This window comes from Wyeomyia smithii, chromosome 3, assembly GCF_029784165.1.
Source record: "Wyeomyia smithii strain HCP4-BCI-WySm-NY-G18 chromosome 3, ASM2978416v1, whole genome shotgun sequence".
Lineage (NCBI taxonomy): Eukaryota > Metazoa > Arthropoda > Insecta > Diptera > Culicidae > Wyeomyia > Wyeomyia smithii.
Genome location: NC_073696.1, coordinates 271,264,720 through 271,285,715, shown reverse-complemented (window position 1 = coordinate 271,285,715; position 20,996 = coordinate 271,264,720). Strand labels below are relative to the sequence as shown.

The 20,996-nt window shown below is 37.0% G+C and overlaps 1 protein-coding gene across 20 annotated transcripts in view; it reads right to left on the bottom strand.

The window, feature by feature from the left end:
• Nucleotides 1–20,996, bottom strand: part of LOC129730546 (uncharacterized protein CG43867) — a 461,594-nt gene that overhangs the window by 226,817 nt on the left and 213,781 nt on the right. Inside the window, exon 1 of one of the 20 annotated variants that reach the window (XM_055689955.1) lies at nucleotides 8,613–9,725. The exons of the other annotated variants lie outside the window; for them this stretch is intronic. Coding sequence (XP_055545930.1) covers nucleotides 8,613–8,903 — 291 coding nt within the window. The 5' untranslated portion in view covers nucleotides 8,904–9,725. Of the gene's footprint in view, nucleotides 1–8,612; nucleotides 9,726–20,996 lie in introns of those variants that run through there. 20 annotated transcript variants of the gene reach the window in all.

Below are 20,996 nucleotides of genomic sequence, written 5' to 3'. Positions count from 1 at the left end.
TTGTTAAAATTTGAAAACAGAATACCTTCTGACCTATTTCAGCACTTTATCTTTATTGAATGCTTTTAATGTCAATTTACAAATAAATAGAGTAATTTACATGTTATTGTTTTTTATGTATTGCAGGTAAAATTTTCGAAGTAGTGCACTACTTATGATATGATCTATGTATGAATATCTGACGTCATTGTGCAAGGTCAAACATATAGTGTATATTGAAACTCTCCCCTTCACTTGTTTCAGTTCTCGTCAGTATGTGCCGAATGCCGAATATCAGGATGGAAATTGCGTGCTTCACTTCGAAATCTTAAACTTCAGTTTTCTTCCGATCTTCTCACCATAAAAGACCGCAAGCTCGAGGGCGAAGCACATCCCACAAACGCTCAACCCAAGACCGTACGTAATCCAAACGAGCGACAGATCACCAACGTCGATGGTTTCGTAGGGAACAGACAATCGATCCGCTGCCATCGGATCCTCGTACACATTGCGCTTGACCAAATGATACAGATCAGCTTCAGCCAGCGCCTTGCTGTACCACCAGAAGGGATACCAAATGGGCGAGTCTCTCGATACCATCGCAAGGACCGGAAAGTTATGGGTGGCCGCTTTCGAAACCCGAAAGTATTTGCTCATAAGACGTTCGTTTTGTTGGAACATTTCTCTGACGCAAACCGATTGAGGAAGGACTTCACAGGCACTCCGCTGATAATGAAAGCGCAAGAAATCCTCCACCGTTAGGAAGTTTGGTATGTTTTCCGTATCACATTCCCCGGCACGACGAAAATTGCGATGCTCAACCTGGTCGCCAGACCAGCAGCAAGATTTATTCAGCTGTTCTACGGTGTCCAGCTCTGGGTTGAATCGAGGGCTTAGCAAAAAGGAAATAACAAGCGATTGATACGATGACACCAGAATGATACTCATCAACATCAGCAAACCGATCAATAATTGTTCCACATTTCTTCTGATGGTCACGGTGGTTCCGATGAAACTGACACTCAGCAATTGGATGAATTTTGAAATAAGCCCGAAAATTGTTACCTTTTGAAGTAAGATCAACTCCCTCATCAGCGTTACCGCGAAAACCGACGCTAAATAGGTAATCCAGATGGATCCTTCGAAGGGATCGGACAAAATAGCCATCAGAGGCTTCCGTTCACTGCGCGGAACAATTATACACTCGTGCATGAAACGCCCAACAAAGAGAACATCCGGCCCGAGAAAGTTCACGGTAAACATATCATAACCGAATGCTATTTGCGGCTCATAGTCAGCATGTTCTATGTCGAAGCTCGCATTGTGACGCTCGGCTAGTGTTTGCAGCAGCACGATATCTTCCGGTTCCGAATCGGGTAACGGTATCAACTCTAGTCCCATCATGTCGTCGGTAGAAGCCGCGATTGGGTTATAGGACAGATTCGTCGAGCTCCAGCGAATTTGTTCTCTCCTGAAGCAGTCGTAGAATCGCAGAGGATACTCTAAATCGTCGTAAATTAGATAGATTATGCTGTATATTTCTCTACACTTAAACCTCCCATAAAGAACAGGAAATGAAGCTCTATCAATGACGGCGACAATAATCGACGGGGATCGGAAAGTGATATACTTTCCTTTTAGTTTGTTTCCTTGGATGAGAAGAACAATACACACCCGAGTTCCTGATATATCTTGAAAAATTTTGACGTTGGTGTGAGTCTGAACCTTGAACACAGAAGAGCTGACAATGCTTGCCAGAGTCGTGTCTACAGAAAAGTCGTTCGAGCCATCGATGAAAATGTGTACTTGAGGTTTTGGTGGACAAATTAGTGCCGTCAGATGTAGAATTTGATCACCGATATTGATAGAACAGCTCAGAGCCGTGAATCTGCCGACGCTGAACAACACCACTAGCAGACCCTTCATGCCGGCGATTAGTAATCCACTGATGGAAACGAAAATGTTGCATGCAGGTTCTAGCATCACTTTCAATTTTTTTGAAATGCTATCGCTCTTGGTTGAATTTATAATGAATGTCGTAATCAGTGAAATTTTTAATCAAATATGACTTCATACAGGAAATTACTTGCAATGTGTTCACTGAAAAAAAAAAATAGTGCCTACATCTAGTAGTTTTTGAGCAAAACTTTGAAGTGAAACACGTTTTCTCATAACTAACTTGAACATCATCCGCTTCATTACAAGTGGAAAAAGCCAAAAGCATTTCGGGTGCATGTGGTTGCCCACAAATGAGCAGAAAAAATCACATTTGATGTTAATCGAGTACATCAGATGTTTTGGTGCATGAAAGGTTGCACATTTTTTGTTACTGCTGACAGCGCTAGTCAAAATATTCCCCAAACACACACACACCAAAGCTGGTACAAAAACACAAACTCCGCATAACTCGGTGGGTCGGAAGCTTTCTGTCCAAAACCACACATTTAATGCTGCACCAACTCGCCCCTAATGTTAGAGGGATAAAAAACGAACACCATGAGCAAAAAAAAAAACAAACTGCATATGGCGAATATGCGGAAACGGTAACTAACAGCGCAATAACAGCATGTCGGTTGCGGTGAACCCTTGTTGCGGAACTTCGGACAAACCTCGAGTGGCCGTTCTTTCATCCCAAACCGACGTCTGTGTATTAACTTTGTGTTCCTACTATGCGCAGCAAGCCAGCGGATGTCGTACTCTGTAAATGATAGTCATAAAAATTTGATTTTTTTTCGAGAAATATGAAGTGTAACAGACAAAATTTCTTTACTAAACTTACTGTTCAGTTTCAACATAATTTTGATCTCAAACACAATTTTTTTTCGAAAATTTGAAGCCAGTGTATTGCGATTTGATCCGCCCACATTCAAACACAATATTTCCATCCAGGAAAAAAAAATAGTGCGAAGATTCTTGTTTACTTTTAAGACATCAGTTTTTTACGTCCTAACAGAAGGTTAACAAATTATTCGGAAATAAGAGTTGTTTCAAACTTTTCGAAAAATCTTTACCTTCGAGACTTCAATTTAATCTAAGTTCACGAAAGCAGTCATAAATTATCCTATTGAATAGTTAAATGACCCCTCAGGTTACAGGCTCTTTAATAAAAATCAAATTAAATCAAATTGACCTGTTGGGACGAGCAGACTCTGTCATTTTTTTCAAAACTGATATGGAGAATATCAAAGTAAACGGTTGGTGTACACTCATGTTATATGTGTTAGGCATGCTGTGGTTTATCGTTTGCCGAAGTTTGTCAATGAAACATTTTATCAAATTTTACGGCAAACCGATGAAAAAATCGAGGAACTCCGCAAAAAAGGAGAACTATTTCAATCGAACATTTCTGTTTTGGCTGAAACTTTTTAGAAATGTTTCTAAGGGCAAAAGATGCTATTTTGTGCTATTTATACACGCTCGTTTTTTTTATACACGACTCATTTTTAAGAAGCTTTGGAAAAAAATATTGACGATTACTAGTATTTTTAAAGCCAAAACGGTTTGTTATATTAGTGTGATTATGATTTTACGAAACTTATATTAAAAAAATCCAATATTTTTAATGAAAACTACAAAAGATTAGCTAAACATTAATGGTAATCACTGTGAAATGTGAAACAAAAAAAGCAAAATTTTTCCAGAAAAAAAAATAAGCCATAAAGTTTGTTTTGATTGGTATATCGTCTTCGGCAAAGTTTTAGACAATTAAGGCTGACAATGTTTGCAGCAGGGGAAGCCAAAAATAAGCGAACTCGAAATATGATAAAGATTTGGAAATATATACCGCATCCCGACGTGACTTGAACCTGCAATCTCCCTGTCTGCGGCATCGTGTTTTGACCAATTAAACTACGGGGGACGGTGGTACTGTAACACAATCTATATGCGTATCACATTCCACTGATGACTTATTCTATTGCTCAATAAGTAGGTGGAACAAAAACAGGAAGGCAAAAACGAAATTTCCTAACTGAAGTTATGTAGTCAGGTTCTGTGGTTGTTTTTGTGTTGTACAAAATGTAGGGTTTTTAGATAGGAGTTACCGACGCCTCTATTAAGCAGCTTGGTCGAATGCTGTTTATAAATTTCCAAACTTTCAGATACGTTCCATAAATTTCCATAAATTATTAACAGGGCGATGTAGCGTAATGCTAAACGAAGTAAGTGGATGTCCCTCTTTAAAGGTACGTTCAGTCACTTTTGATTTGAAAAGGTGTGGTAGAGCATTTTTGGAAACTTTGCCTGCTTTGGTAACTTGGCTGTCACATGCTCTTTAAAACGGGTTCCCAATTTTCTTTTGGTTTGCCCAATGTAAACCATATCGCAGTGGCAACAAGCAATTTTGTTTTTTGTTCAGAACATCAATTGAGTCTTTAGAAGAGCCCAATATTGTTTTGAGTTGGCTATTCCTACTAGTGTAGATAATATCCATAACAAATTTTTGGAATTTTTAGCGAAATTGACGTGTTAAAGCACCATCATATTCCACAGGTATTTTTTTCAAGTCTTCTGTAATTAAGGTGAGTGATGTAAAAGATTTCCTGAATTGAACTCACTTCTTTTTTTTTTTATGGCTTGAATGGTACTCTCATTGTCATCATTCAATTTGGCAACTTCGAAAATATACTCGAATTCCTTTTTCTTGGCTAAAGGATGCCATTTTGCGCTGGAAGGAATGACTAGAAGTTGTAGGTACATATTACCAGTTTTGTTTTCGTGGGCTTCCAACAAATTTCAATTTCTAAGTCCTTAGACTTTCTGACAACAACGTCCTGAAAATTTATATCTTCGTGGTTATTACTAAGAGAAATAGAAACAGTTTCGCCATTTTCAAGATACAAAAAACCAAACAACCAATAAACCAAATAAACCATATAGGTTTTGGAAGTTAATAAAATGCATTGCCGGTATACTAGAATCAATCTCCTTCCTTAAAAATTGCTTCTAATCTTCTCGGGTTTAAATTAATTTTTTTTTCGGTGAGATTTAATTTGAAATCTAACTGAAAAAAATCAGTTTAGGCCCAAGAAGATAAACTTAACTCTATAATGTTGAAATTTATGCACCATTTTAAAACTGGCCAAAGATTTTTTTTTCCAATTTCAACAATTTTCGAGAAAGTAGTGGCAAAATGCCACAGTTATCTTGATGAAAAACAGTAAGAAATATTAGAGCATGTAAAAAGATCAAGGTTGGCTGTCTTCCATAGCTAAAATATTCAAATTTTTAGCGTAGAAAACGCACAAAAAATGAATAATAATGGATTCGAAAATAAAATAGATGAACCTACATTAGACTAATTTACGACATATCAATAGTTGTTTTTGTGTTGCTTTCTGCAGCTAAAGGCATAAATTAAAATAAGTTATTACAGAAACATTGCAGTGCTTGCACAGACGTGTCGCTCCTTTCCACAACCATTCACCGCATAAAGTCATCCAAACAGATCATCCACACGTTCACGCATCTACCACAAAACCACGAACGTTATCGGCAAAAAGTGGATAAACCGGAGCATCGAGATACGATCCACAGGTCAAGCGAAACAGAAACGACCCTGCACGGTTGAAGAGCATTTTACGAGACGTTTCAGAACTCAATTTAAGAATAAAGTTTTAACAGGAAACATGGAACTGCTTGCGTAACGCACATCAACACCAGCAAACACCGTGTATCCTACCCTACCAGGTCGTAAAAAGGTCTATACATGTTTGTCAGTGTATGTACGGGAAATGTTACTTATCTTCATGAGCAAACGCATAAAGAAGGTATGATGAAGATCGAAACCGACATTGCAACCCACATACGTGAAATTTTCATGCACCTTCAGTGCGGCGTAAGAAATGGCGTCGAATATTTTTTACTGGGTATGAGCTGATTATCAACACAACACAAAATCGAAACAATAGTTTATTTAATAGTTTACCGAAAACATCAACAAAATATTATATCGAGTTAAAAGGTAAATCAATTAAGGGCTATATAAATGCCTGCTTCTGCTCAAACCAATCATTTTACTAATGGATGATGGGAAGAACGATTCCAACTTAGTAGCAGCTGATAGCAGCAGCGGGTAGCAATATTGGTAACGGCTGCGGTATATCCGATCACTGTTGCAAGAGTATGATTTGCAAACATACAAACAGAGCTGCAGCTGGCGCCGATTTCAAATAGCTCGGTGCCATTCATTGCAGACGGACCAACAGAGTGAACAGCACCTTCTACAGCGTTAGATTTTGGATCTCCCTTCTGTGTGAGAAGCACCATCGACATTGCAGGCGTGTCCCCAAATTTATAGTAATGAAAACCAACCGTCCTTTCAAAGTCGACTATAATTGAAATAGTACAAATGAGTTTTCCAAATCCTAGTATTACAGTAATCGTGAGTATACTATTAGGAAACGGAGTGCTATATATTCCTAGAAACTTCAAACCTCTTAGTAAGAGAAAAAAAAGAACACGCGATTGGTTCATAGTAACTTCACAAAATGAATAGCGAAGAATAATGAACTTTTTTTGGTCTCACTCGAGAACTTTTTAAGTAAATGGAGCTAAATTTGGCATATGAGGGTTTCTATGATGGTTTGAAATACCATTATTCTCCGGAGGGTGGAGAGGGGGGTCCTCTATAAACAAATACATATCCTACTGACTATTGTTTTAAATTTAAACAGCAGAACAATTGAACGATTTCAAAATTTAACAATCGTAAGTGTTTTGAAGACAACCCTGCTGCCTATAAATCATGACACAGGAATGCCAGGTTATTTTTCAAAAATCTTCACGTTCCACGAAAAAATGTCTTCACACATAAGGAACTTCCCTATCCCCCTATCCCCTATCCCTATTATGACGCGTGAACCAGAGATAAATTTCCCACAGGCCGGCAGCAGAAATGTCCCTTTGTGCACTACTTGTTAGTTAGTGAAAATTGAAAAATATAGAGTTTTTAATTAAAAAATCAAACAAAAATTACGTAGTGCCTAATAAAATGTCGGTGATCGATTAGTATCAGAAACAGCAGGTATTTTTTCTAACAGCAATCAAACCAACTGTTCTGGATCTAATAGTTTCTATACTCTATTATTATAATTGATCAACATCAAATAAAGTGGCAAATTTGAAAATTTCATGTATACTCCTTCCCTTTAAGCTTTTTCATGGATCAAAATATGCAAACTTTATCCGCCTCTTTGAAATGGAAATTATGTTTTCAAATTTGATGGTTTGGTTTAATGGTTACTTCATACGCAAAATCTCCATCTCCAGCTCCTATTAATAGTAATCACGTAAGACATTCCGTCAACTTCGAGAAGTTCTTAATTCTATGTTTAGTTTATGCGGCCGCAACGAAGAGCGATATAAAAATTTTCCCTATTAGTATCTCTATGAAAATCTTGACAAATATTCTCAAGGAGATGTAAATAGAGCAAAAAAAAAAGAAAAAAAAAAGATATATACACCGTTAAGAATTGTTTAATACTTGTAATAAATCATGTTTTCGTACATAGAACTGGTGTTTTCGTACATAGAACTGGCGTCTAGTCTAAAACCAGCACTTCTGCGCTAGGTCTCTGTAAATCGGACCACTATGAGATAAACCCGAAAACTTTAATGGAGTCTGTTGTAATTGCTTACTTTTAACTGACTATATAGTTGTGAAACTGTAAATAAAATTGCACACCAAAATGGGCATGTATTGTATACACTCTTATGACCTTATGAAAGTTCAAAAAATGACAAAAATTGACGTCTTTTAAATATTGAAAAATCTTCAGGTATAGAGGCAAACCAGCTTGCAGCTGAAAGCCTCTTTAATAATTACCAAAAAAAATTTCTTCAGGTAATGGATGCAAGCTGAAAGGGCTTGCTCACAATTCAATTTGTAAGTTAATAGAATTTGTTTTTTAGTTCAATAATTTTGAATAACAAAGTGCTTTGATGGAGCCACCTGGTGCTTATCAATTACTGAGCGTTCTTTATGTTACATTTTTTAGCAATTACTCTGATAAAGTCACACTTCCTCTCCCACAATCACTACGCACGTGGAAATGTGTTTTCAATATCTTTTTGTGAGAAAAAAACGACCGCTACCGCAAACTTTATTCACGTTTTTTCTTTTGGCAAAATTTTTTCAAACTAATTTACCGATCTTAATGTGCCACAAACTCACCTCGCAAACAACGATTTTTTTTCAAATTTAGGAGAAAGTTGTAATCCGTTAGGGTTTTTAGTTTATTTTGTTTCGAGTCTTGCCGGGTATCACATTCAACGACTGAACAATTTCACAAAAAAATTCGAAGGCAATGATTTGTATAAGTTATGCCATATATCGAGTGAACATGTTTTAATTTTCAGGTTTGAAAACTAGGTAAGCTGACAATTCTTGATGATATTAGAATAAGATCGTAAAATGTCTCCTGTGCAGCAATGGCACTATTTTGGCAGTTTGTCACTTCACTACAACAACACTTAAAATTTGCAACGTTATTCCATTAGGACTCAAAGAATCACCAAAAAGCTCCACCTTATTCAGTCAACCTTATGATAGTACACAAAAAAGTTCAAGGTCGTCACGGTCTAAAATTCACCACCGGGTCGATTTTTGGCCTCCGCATTCTCACACTACCTACCTTCTTTAGCATATCGTCCAGCGATTCCATATCGAGATTGCAGTACAGATTGTTGTTCAGCATCGGATTGGAGCAGTAGTACTGACGGGATTTCAGCAGCTGCCGGTTCTTCCTCTCTAACTGCAGCTGCAACCCGTGGTGCTGATGTTGGCTCTGGTGGTTGTGTTGGTACACCTTCCGACCGACAACCGGGGTGCTGCGGGCGGAATTGTTCAGATGATCCACCAGTAGCGAGTGGCCTCCTTTCGGTGGGGGCGTCTCCAACAGCAGTAGAATCGTCGACAGGTCCATTATAGTGGCAAACGGCGGCTAGCAAGCGGCAATGGCGAAACTAAAACACTCGAAGCGAAGCGATTGGCAGCGGCAGACACTGAGAAGCACATTAAATCCCGGAGGAGAGCAAGAAAAAAAACCGTAATCACAAATATCCTGATCAGTTGCACTTCTTGCTGCTGTTTTGTGCTTCTGCTGCGCTCAGATACGAACGACTTGATTATACAACTTTAAACACTAGTAACTGAGATTCCCACACAACAAATCCACCGATGCACATAACAATCTTGAATGGGACACTCGATTGAATAATAAACACTTCGCTTTTTTCTCAAACTGACTTCCGCCGGATTGAATCAAAATTGTTTCGCGAACTCAATTCATTCAACGAAGCTTTTTCAGTTATTTCAGCACGTCGCAAGCGAAACTATTCACTGGGCAACACGAACGGCAAAGCTAAGCAAAAAGGGTAAGCAAAACCAGAAACAAAGCGAACGGTGCAAGCAGCAGTTGGTGTCCTTTCGGAAAAGCTAAAAAGCGAGCCAAACGCAACATAAAGGAATGCAAAGCGGCGGAAAAACGCAACACTGTTTCGACACACTCGACCCGGCTGCGATTTGTATCTTTTTTTTTGCTCGACTCGCCCGGGACCGATGCTGGGCAGAACCCTGTGCCCGTGTGGAGAATGCAAGCGGGTGGTACTGTTCCGGGAAATTCTTTTGGAAAATTTTAACTTTGGCGAGAAAACCGACGACGATGATAACGGCGTCGTCGGTGGCGCGCTGCAACAGTGTATCGAATTCAACCCGGCACGTTCGACGGCTAACCCATAACTGTCGGTTCTCGGTTGGCCCACTGCCAGGCTTCGGGAGGAAAGTATCACCCTCCTCGCTCGGGAAGGATAATCGCAAGGATGCTCCGCTCTCGGCGGGAGACCGTGACCGCAGATGGCACAGCTCTGCCGGGCCGAACGAGCGAACATAAACAAAACGCCTTCCGCTCTCTCTTTCTCTGGGTTCGCGACCGGATGGGAGTCGGAGTCGATGCCGAGAGCGAGCGGAAGAGAAAGTATGGATAAAATTATCCTGCGAAGGAATTCACGAACGGCTCGCTCCAGTTAAGGGATATTTGAGACATTTCACCGTTTCTCGGCTGACTGTTCGAGGTTCGAGGTCGAGGGAATTTTCCCGACAATCAAGGGTGGAAAGTGAATTGGATTTTATTCTACTATCAGCGGTGGAAGGGTCAACGTCACGCGTCTCTCGGTGCACAGTCGGCAGTGAATGTTTGCTTGGAAGTGGTGTTGTTTGTTTTTTTTTTTTTTGTTTTTTTTTGCTGCTGCAGTCAAGGAATTTATGAATGCGACAAAGTACTTGTAGGGAAGTGTGCAGGTTGCGTTGTTAGTGAAATAGTATACAAATTACAGCTCTTCTCAGGAAAATCGCAATATTTAATTTTTACGGATTTTTCTTTTCTGTGTTGCGAGAATTAATAAAAAATGAATGTTTGTAGTGGAAGCAAAAATATCACAGACGATTAATAATCAAGGAATTTGCGTGATCTAATTCAATTTTTGTCGTGATGCGAAACATATAATTCAAATTTGAAAGGCTCGTCATTCTAAAAATACTGAATAAAAGAATAAAAGATTCAACAATAATTAATGTATGGGATTTTTGCAGAGCTTTCTATATCTGAAGAACACGGAAATTACGCAGACTGAACTGAAGATAGTTACGTCTGAGTTCGTCCCAATTAAACAAGTACTGAATAAAGCGATCGTAAAACTGGAAACGTAGCACAGGTTCATCGTAAACTACGTAGATGACGTTGAAAATTTTCTTCCGGACAGACAAAGGCTGCAGATGAGACATTTCGTTTCTCGAAGTCACTAGGATAAAGGCGGCAAGCGTTTGCCTTAGACGCACCGTAAATATTGAATCGGTTTCCAAAAAGTCCACGAACAGCAGAACGCACTGGAATCGAGACAATGTCACTTCTTGAAGAATCGTCGACTTGTTAGTTATTCTACGAACGAGCGCATCCGATGCTAATACTTCGTGCATAACAGCTTCAAGAAAGTGACTGTTGATGAAGTGGATAACTTCCATGGTAGGGATTGAAGGACAAACTTTTTGCTTCACTCGTAATATGTTCGATACTGTAATCTGTGTCGAAGGATCCTGAACTAATAGTTGACAGTTAGCCGGCCAAAGCTGACAGACCACTAGAGCAAACAACCATTCCATGTTGACGGCGAACAACCAAATGACCCGTTGTCGACTGGCATGTAGTGAATACGTTGAATTGGATTGCAGTTTTTATTATGCATCAGTTTGTAATGCTCGCGATAACATCGCGATTAGGTTTCTCAGCTGCGAGTATGCCACTTATCAGGATTGAACATATCCAGCAAGGATGCTGAATATAATTTAATTATGTAGCGTAAAAAGAGTAAACTGAATTGATACAATTATTTGTCGCATAATTTCTTAACAAACTTACTCGTACGGGGAGCAGAATAGGCATATTTTGAAAATCATGGGTGAAATTTTAAAATACAAGCTTCTAAGGCGTTAAGGAACAATTTGTAGTAAATAAAAAAAGTCAAATGTACTCAAGCACGAATAATTCCAAAATTCCTTTTGTATTTGAGAAGAAAAATAAACCTTTTTTTTTATATTCTACCGCGCTCTTTTTCTGTCATTATATTTTCATCAACACTATTTTCGCTTGTTATCCTTCTTCATTTTTATGTCTCGTTTCGTTTTCCACAATTTCATTTGTTTTTTCTATTGTACTATTTCCTCACTCCACGCAATTTTTTACCCTCCAATATTATCTTTCAACTGTCTTACTTTTCTATCCATTTTCCACTGTCATTTTACTGTTTTGCTACAATTTTCTTCTCTCTTCTGCTTTTCTTGCACGATCTTTACTCTTATATTACAGTCTTTGTATTTTCACCTAATATTTCTTTTATCTTTTTAAATTTTTATGTCGTGTTTACTTCTTTACGTTTTTCTATTATATCCCTCTCTTTCCTTTTTTGTGTTTTCTGCTCTTGTTTTACTCCATACTATTTTTAATTTTTTACTATCTTTTATTTTTTTTTGTGCGCTTTCCATTGTTATTTTACTTATTGTTACTTTGTGCCTTCTTTTTACTCTCTTTTAATTTTGTTTTGTTAACCTTTTTTTCTCTTTTATCATTTCACCAAGTCCACAGTTCTGTTGGATTCCCGCGAGAATGCTTTTTGACCGTTATAAATTCGAAACAGCACTGTACTTTCTTTTTTAATCTATTACTTGTTACTGTCTCTTTGGTCGTTACTATCTTCCCGTTATCTATCTGATGCTGTTTTTTCTAGTTTATCTTGTATTGCCATTTCTTTATTCCATACTTTTTTGGTCTTTTCTTCACCGCTTTTTTCTTCTCATTTCTTCTTCGCCTTTTCCATTTCTCATTTTATTTCATTCTGTCATTCTTTTCCTCTCTTCCCTTTTCATTTCCAAAGCTCTTTTTTCATCCTTTGTATCTCTTTCGTCTGTTTATTCAATCCTTTTCTGTTTTAAATTTGTTCTGCTTCAGCTTTTTTTTCTTTTCTGCTTTATTCCGCGCTGAAATTCATCATTCCTTTTTCTCCATTTCTTGCTCTTTTTCTTGATACATCCCTAACCTCTCCCCCCTTTCTTTATTTTTTCTTCCTTACTTTTCACCTACTTTATATTTATTTCAATGTTTATTTAAGGGGATTAAACTCAAAATTGTTAAAATTGGCTTGCACTTTCACATTTTTTCTCCTTATTTTTTCACTCTTTTTTGTTTCTTCAATTTTTTATTATCTCTCATTGCATGACGTCTCTGTCCATTACTTTTTCCATTATTTCTCTTTTTTCATTCTTTTTCTGTTTTCCTCACTTTCCACTCTCATCTATTTTTTTCCACTTTACAATGTGTTTCGCTCTTTGTCCCGGTTTGTATCTTTTATGATTCTTTCCTTTCTTACCTTCTTCAACTTTTTGTGCATATCTGCTGTTTTCCTTCTTCTATATTCATTCTTTTCTTGAGACTTCTGCTTTTTTCCTAGTTTCTTCTTATTATTTATTCTTTCTTTAGCTTTTCATTCTTCCTTCCTACTCGTCTTTCTATTTCTGTTTTCTTCTTTTTTTCTATTATTCAACAATTTTATTAATTTTTCTTTCTTTGATCGCTCTTCATATTTCCAGATTTTTTCAATCCTCCTGCGCTTCATTTATATTCGCATTAATCGTATAGTTTTCTTCACATTTCTGTTGTCTTTTTCATCATTTGCAGTTGCACTGTTTCTATACAACTATCTTTATTATTTTTTCCTAAGCAGCTGTTTTTCGCCATATTTCTCTAATATTTGGGTAATATAAATTTTTCAGGTTGAAATATATTTGGATAACAATTCAGTTAGTAACAAAACAGAACAAAATCACATTTTCGTGCGAAAATTATTTTGAAATGAAGTCAACAGCTCTTACGAAAAAATTGAATTAGCAACAAACAACGAAATAATATTTGGAAAAAAGATAGAATTAGCTTCTTCATTTTTCATAACTCGTTTTTTTCTCTACATTTTTCTTTTCTTTTGCTCTAGAAATAGAAAAGAAAGAAAATTCTCTTTTGTTTTTCTCTCATTTCTAGCTCTTCTCTGATATAAATTTTTGCTCTTTGTACTGTATTTAACTTTCTCTTAGCCCACTTCTCACTGTCATTTGTCTGTTCTTGCCTTTTAATTTTTACTGTCATCTGCTTTCTCGTTGCATGCTTTAAACTCAAATATTACTTTCTTTGTGACTTATTTTTATCCTCTTCAAATCCTGTGCCGTTAATTCTGGTGTTGATTCTCAATGTTTTTTTTTTTTTTTTTTTTTTTATTCTCGTTTATTTTCCGTCGGTCTAGTTCCGCCACTGTTGTGGCCAATCACCGACGCCCAGGGAGGCGACTCCACACCCAGGATCCTAACTCACGACCCGTTTATTAACGGACCGGCGCCAACGGCTTTACTTCCTCATGCGATGGAAGGCGTGATCCCAGAGATTTTTCGCCTCAGAAAATCTCCCGGTGTCGGCTAGGATTGAATCTAGACCAGTTGGGTTGGTTGTGAGTGGATCACGCCACCTCACAACCATCGACACCTATGTCGGCGGTGGGATTCGAACCCAGGCGTCGAGCGTGGTTGACGGAGACGTTACCAACCACACTAGGCCCCCGCTCCCTCTCAATGTTTTTGTCTGTTTTTAATTTGTGCTTGTTTTGTTTTCACTTTGTGTTTTTTTATCTTCTTCGTTTTTTGTTTTATTGTCTATTCATCTCTCCTTGCTTGTTTTTCATCCGATTTCTCTTTTTCTCTTCTCTTTCAGTCTCTCTCTCTCGTTCTCTTTCTCTCTCTCTCGTTCTCTTTCTCTCGCTCTCTTTCACGCTCTCTCTCTCTCTCCCTCTCTCTCTATGTGTTTCTCTCTGTCTCTCTATGCCTCTCTCTTTCTGCCTCTCTCTCTGTCTCTCTCTCTTGCTCTCTCTCTATATCACTCCATCCTTCACTCTCTTTATTTTTTCTTTCTCTTTCTTTCCATTTCTCTCTATCTATCCCTTTATATATTTTCTCTCTCTATTTAGCTCTCTAGCTCTGTTTCTTTCTCTCTTTTTATGTCTCTCTCTAACTCTCTTCTCTTTTGTCTCTTTTTTTTAAATTTCTCTCTCTTTTCCTAGCTCTTTTATTATGTCTCTAACTATCTCTCTCTATCATGGTTTTTTTTTGTATCTCATATTTCTTTCTCAGTCTTTTTTATTCTTTTCTGTATTGAATTTTTCTGTTTCCGCCATTTTTTAAGCACTACAGTTACTCCTTTTTACTTTTTGCTTTTCTTACTATCTTCTTCTGATTTTTCTTTTTTGATGTTTGTCCTAACTCATTCGATTTTTCTACTCATTTACCTCTTAGAGAAAACTCTGTTAATTTCAATGTTTTATGGAAGGCATCAACAATTTGCTGCAAATGATAAAACTCGAAATGGCTATGAAAAAAAAAAATTCTTGCGCATTCCACGCGCCCTTTTTCTATAACCCTATCAATCCTTATTTTATTTAATTACTTTTTGCATATTTTATGCTTTCTCTTCTTCATATTATATCTCACTTTGTTTCTTCTCTTTTCCCTCTTTTTTGGCTTCTCTCAGTTTTCGCTCTTTTCACTTTCTTTTTATTTTCTTGATACGCTCTCCATCCTATTTCTTACCCTTGTTTGCTCACTTTCTAGAATCTTCCATTCTCGTTATGCATAGGTTTCACCCTTGCTTACTATCTTTTGATCTTTTTTAGTATTATCATAAGATCTGCTTTCACACGCTTTCCACTTTAGTTGACAATCTCTCTACATTCTTTTTACCTTTTTCAAATTTCTCTGCCTTCTTATTATCGCTTTCTATTGCTTTCACTTTGGTTTCGTTCTTTTTATTTTGTTGATGTTTACCCCTTTTACCTTTAAGGAAATGTCTTTTCTTTTTTATTCACTTTTTTCAAACATATTTCATACTATTTTGATTCTTCTATCACTCTCATTTTAATCCTTTTCTACTGTTCTTCTGTTGCTTTTTTTGCATCCTGAATAAAAGTTTTTTACTTGTTACTCTTGTTACTCGTTACTTATTTTCTTGCTTCCTTTTTCTAATAGTCATTTTTGCCTCTTTCCATTTCTTTCTTTGTTTTATTTCTTTGTTAGCATTTTTTTTTGGTTTCATTCGCTTTTCCTTACTTTTTTTCATACTTCTTTTTCCTCTATTCTGTTATTCGATTATTTCTCATTAAAAATTTCTATATGTGCATTGTTTAAATCTTAATTTTATTTTTTTCTGTATGTTCTCTTCTAACTTTTTCTAAAGCAACTTGACTTTCTCTTTTTTATAATATTTTTTCGGTAAAAAATCCTGCTTTCCTATTTGTCGAAATGTTCCTCCTTTCGTTACCTCATCTTTCCCTTACTTGTATTCATTCATTTATAAAATTTTATTAATGTCTCCCTCTTCTCAATTAATTCAATGTTCTCAAATTTTTCAAATATGACGTTCTTCGTTTATTTTCGCACTACAAATGTTCGCATTATAATATCTTCAGACAACTATTTCTTTTCTACTATCTTTATGTTTTCCCAAAATATTTGCCATCTATGTCACTGTTTTCCGCCTTCCTGATTCTTCTATATGGTTAATAAACTGTTTGTTCTCTTTTTCGACTGTTTTTCTACTTTCCTTTTACTTTTTTCAAAATATTTTTAATTTTGTAAACTCTCTTTTTATTTTTTATTTGCATTGTTGATGTTTTCCTTTTTAATTTTCTTCGAATCGACTTTTGTTATGCATTTACCTTTTTATTCTCCTATTACTCTTTTTAAAACTTTTTCCAACGTTCTTTTGTAATTTCTTTTATGTTTTGAACAAACAGAAATGAAATTCCTCCTCTGAACTCACAGCAATGATCATCACTTTTTCTTCTTATTTCACTTATTTCATTACCATTTTTCTCTCTTTCCATTTTTGATTTGTTGCTTCTGTCTTTTTGTTTTCACACTTTTTTGAGTTTTTTTTTCTTTACTGTAATAACGTTTGTTTTTGTTTTTTTACACTTTTTTTTTGACCTTGCTATTTACGTTTCAAACTTTCATTTGCAAATCGGTTTCTCACTTTTTTCTTCAAATACATGCTTTCTTTTTACTTTATTTTTTCCTCATTTTATGAGCTCTTCTTCCCCCTCCTTTTTTCTATTTATCGATAATATTTTTAACGTACTCTTCCTTCTACTTATACACTTTCTCCTGCTTCTCTCCCACTAACAATTTATCAATCAATCTCTCCCTAATTAATTTCAATGTTTTTAAATTTTTGAATTGATTTTTTATATCCTTTTTTCATCACTGCATTCCACATTATCGCATTATCATAGTGTTTCCTTCGCATTTTTCTATTAACTGAAGTACATTCTTTTCTCAACAGTTTAATGTTATCTTTCAATATTTACCTTTTTTGTCTCTGATTTTCGTCATATTTTTCTGCATGTTCGATAATATTTCTGACTCTGACATTTTTCAAAAAATTATATTTTGGTTTGATGTGAGCAAAACAAAAAAAAAAAAAATAAAATAAAAAATGTTTCTTTTATTTTGAAGAAATTTTCTCAAGATAAAACGATTTTGTTCTGTTTTGAGGTGAGCAGAATTGAAATAATAATACTTTGTTAGATGAGATGCTTCTAACAAAACGTGCTATTTCATTTTGAATTGTAACTAAGCAATTTTTTTAAAACACATCGAGAGAAATATTTTAGGACAAAAATCTTCAATTTCCAGAAAAAATATTTGATTTAGAGCAGAAAAAAAAAGTTTCAGGATTTGATAATTTTTTTTCCAAAAATGAAATATAAAAATGGCCTGTAAATATCATCAGTTAGTCTATTTAGAGAAATAAATTCATAAAAAAAGAAGTTGCATTGAGTTTACCCTTTTGTGCCCAAATTAGTTTTAAGACTTCGAAAAAATCACTATGAAGCTTCATAAACATTTTTTAAGTTCTCATTGAAGCTTTTTAGAGGTTTAACTGAAGACCGTCTAAAGGCGACACTGGGCACTAGAGGGTTAAACTTGTTGAAAATAAAAACGTGCTTGAAATTAGGGTAAAATGTTCGTAAAATCAAAAAACGTTAAATCAGGGGCGTGTATTATCGTGGTTTACCTGGTTTTTGTTATATATTCTGTTCATTATTCTTTAACTAGACATTACCAGAGAAACATTTCAAAAGGTCCTATTTGCTTTGATCGATTTTTTGATCGATCACTTTCATTGAATCACCACAACTTACTAAACACCTGTCATAAAAGGTGTTTAATGAGTTGTGGTGATTCAATGAAAGTGACGTTATTTGCACAAGTTAATAGCGGAGGGATCACTCTAGCCTCTGAACAAAAAAACACTCTTGGGAGAGTTACTGAAGCTGAATCATTATCAAAATGAAAAGACGCTCCGGAAAAACGATGATACTTAGCAGATCGGACTTTTTGAAATGTTTATCTAGATTACATCTTATTTTTCGATGGAGGCGCCTAGCATTTGGTAATACTCTTGGTAACACCATATATGTATATCTTATATCTTATTATATGATAATAATTACCCTTTTAAAACTTACTTCTCTAGTAAAGAACGCCTCAATTCATCATACCTGAAAAAAAAAAAGAAATAGAAAGAAATAAAATCTATGTAGGAGTGATAACCTTCAGTAACATACAAAATCAAAAATCGACAGCACATCAACACGATCGAAGTTCATTAACAGTTCGTAAATTACCAGCTGAAGCTGAACAAAAATCTCCACCATTGTAAGGCAGCCGCACTTTCAATAGCCGTTACAAGCAATCAATAAAGACCATAAAATAGCACTTTTTGTGGCATATGTTTGGCAGTGAACGTGGATGAAAATCAATTCTTCCAATCAACGCGTTGCCGCCACCCATTTGCGAGACCTTTCGCGTTACCATGGCAACCGTCGTGGGTGCACCCTCCCACCACCACCGTTTGGGTTGTATTGTAAATGTTCAAGAACCTAGGCAGCGAGCGAGGCGAAAACACATTTTATGACACCCTACGGACGCGGCCGGCGAAAACTCTCCATAAAAGCATAAAATTCAAATTCTTCATCAAAAATCACACTTCAACTGCCTACATCGACAGGCAATTCCCCAATCCCAAGCGGCAGAGCGGTACGGTACGGACAAAAAACTGGGACCCATAAAACCGGACATTTTATGGATGGACATCCGGGACTTGTTGTCCGTAGCGCAACGCGAAACTGGGTCACAGGCGCTCGTGTGGATGCCGAGAGTGCGTGTGGAAAGTTTTCAATCAATCATTTTTTTTTTATTTTGTCCAATGAAGTCGTCACTCTGAGCTGAAGTTGAAAATGGGGTGGTCGTCCCGTTGATGATCTTAATCTTGGAATTTATTTACGGGGATGTCGTATAATTCGGCACTTTACGGCCGGTGGAAATGTTGTAGTTAGGCAGTCAGGTTGTAACTGACTGCAGGAGAAGAAGTTGTAAATGTAATATTTTGTGACGAGTTTGAGGAATAGGCAAAATTAGAATTTCCTAAACAAGAGCGGAAACGACTTCCAGTGGTAAACCAGCAGATTTTATTTACTTTTAGAGTAATCAAGAATGATTGTATTTTTTCTGAATGACAACTTTATTATTATTTTTTCTGCTAAACAAACGAAGGGAATTCCAACAGAAATAAAGTGAACGAATTCAAAATAATCCATCCACTGCATAAAAGAGCGCAGCTCTTCAAACGTTACAATCGGACTGGACACCGCGAAGAGTGGCAAAAAATCACATCCGACCCGAAATCCCGGAACTAGATTATGGGTCATATCTTATCGCAATATGATTTCTACGTTGAACAGAGCCAAGCTTTGCTTTATCCTGTGTCGGTAAACGACCCACACGACGACATTCTCGCCCGGATATTGGCCCATAAAATAGATTTAACGATCAACGATTGCGCCTGGTCCATCCCATTTGCGGTTAATCCGGATCTACCTTCGTCCGGATCCTGGCGGGACCGAAAATGAAGCGGATATGTAATTGTTTCTATCCTATCCATTTTTCATCGCAAGGACCACTACTACTGGCGGCATTATTGCTGCCTTTGGCAGCAGTTACTGCTAGCACAAGAGATTGCGTTTTTGCTGTTTTTGAGTTATGGCCAGCTATAAAAAAACATTTCTAGGAGGTGCGCAAAAGAAGCCTGTCGGTAGTGATTGGTGCTTTTCCGAGTAGGATTGAAAGCAGTAACGGGTTCCTGACGGTCTTGGCAACGACGATTTATGACCTAACTAGCCTGAAACGGTTGTGTGTGTGGAATATTAGGCTGAGGAGCTGAAATCATCTGAAAATGAGATGTTGTTATCGAATTGTTTGTAAGGCACCAAAAAAGCATCACTACAGAATGATAGATTGCCTCTTATGCCATACGAAATGATTCTCAGCCCAAATATATATCAGGACGGTCAATGACTAGTCGCAATAAGTTTTCCAATAAAGCTCGAGTTCAGTTTTTTTTTTAATTTTACCCTGATTATCCTACTACCAAAGTTTCCACTACCTCTAAAATGCTTAAAAATACGACGCAAAAAAAGCACACCAAAGCTTAAATAATGACTTTTCCGAAAGTCTAGAAACTGTCCGTTGAAAACCAATCCTCAGTTAAAGAAAAAAATCCCTCTCTCTCTCTCTCTCCAGAATCTACTCAACAATCAATCTGCCTAATGGACTGTCGAGTGTGCCATAGCTGGTAGGTAGTGCCTTTTCTTTCCGTTTCCTTCATACTTCGTTTTGGATAAAACCCGGACTTCGGACGAACCACTCGAAATAAACGACCCCACCATCGGCGATCGTTCCAGCTGTACACATCCGGGGCAGGAAAAAATCTCGTCCAGCGCATCTTTAGAGAAGACAGCAAATTCATAACCATAAGCCTCCGTCACCATTTGCCTGCCACCCGGACGGCAGCGCCGGCGGTGGAAATTCGACCATTCAGATGGCAAACGATTTGGAAGCTCATATTTTTTCGACCGCCCTCTCGTGTCATCCTGCTCCGAGGATTCCTTTCATCATCCCAACCTTCGAGTTCTGCAGAAAGACGATAGCATGTATCAAAGTTCAATGCTTCTTATTAACTCATTCCCTGGGAGGAAACGGCATCTGGTGAAACTCGAATTCGCCGGTTTTCCGAATCCTAACCGAATCCGAGCGGGAAAAAGTTGTGCCTGCCCTTTCGAGGAACGACGAGATTCTCCGCAAGTCAAACGGCCATCGATCATCAGGAAAGGGGAGTTTGATTACATATTTATAGCCAGTTTTGAAATCTATAATTTTTGTTTTGAATACAAAGTGAAACGTTGTTGGTTGGTTTTTCGCTCTGGTAAACGGTAAATATTAAATGCTTCCGAAAAGTTACGATTGGAAGCGAAACCAAGCGCACCGGATGGCGAGGCAAGCTGTTGAATTTTTAACACTCGCCTGCTCTCGGAGT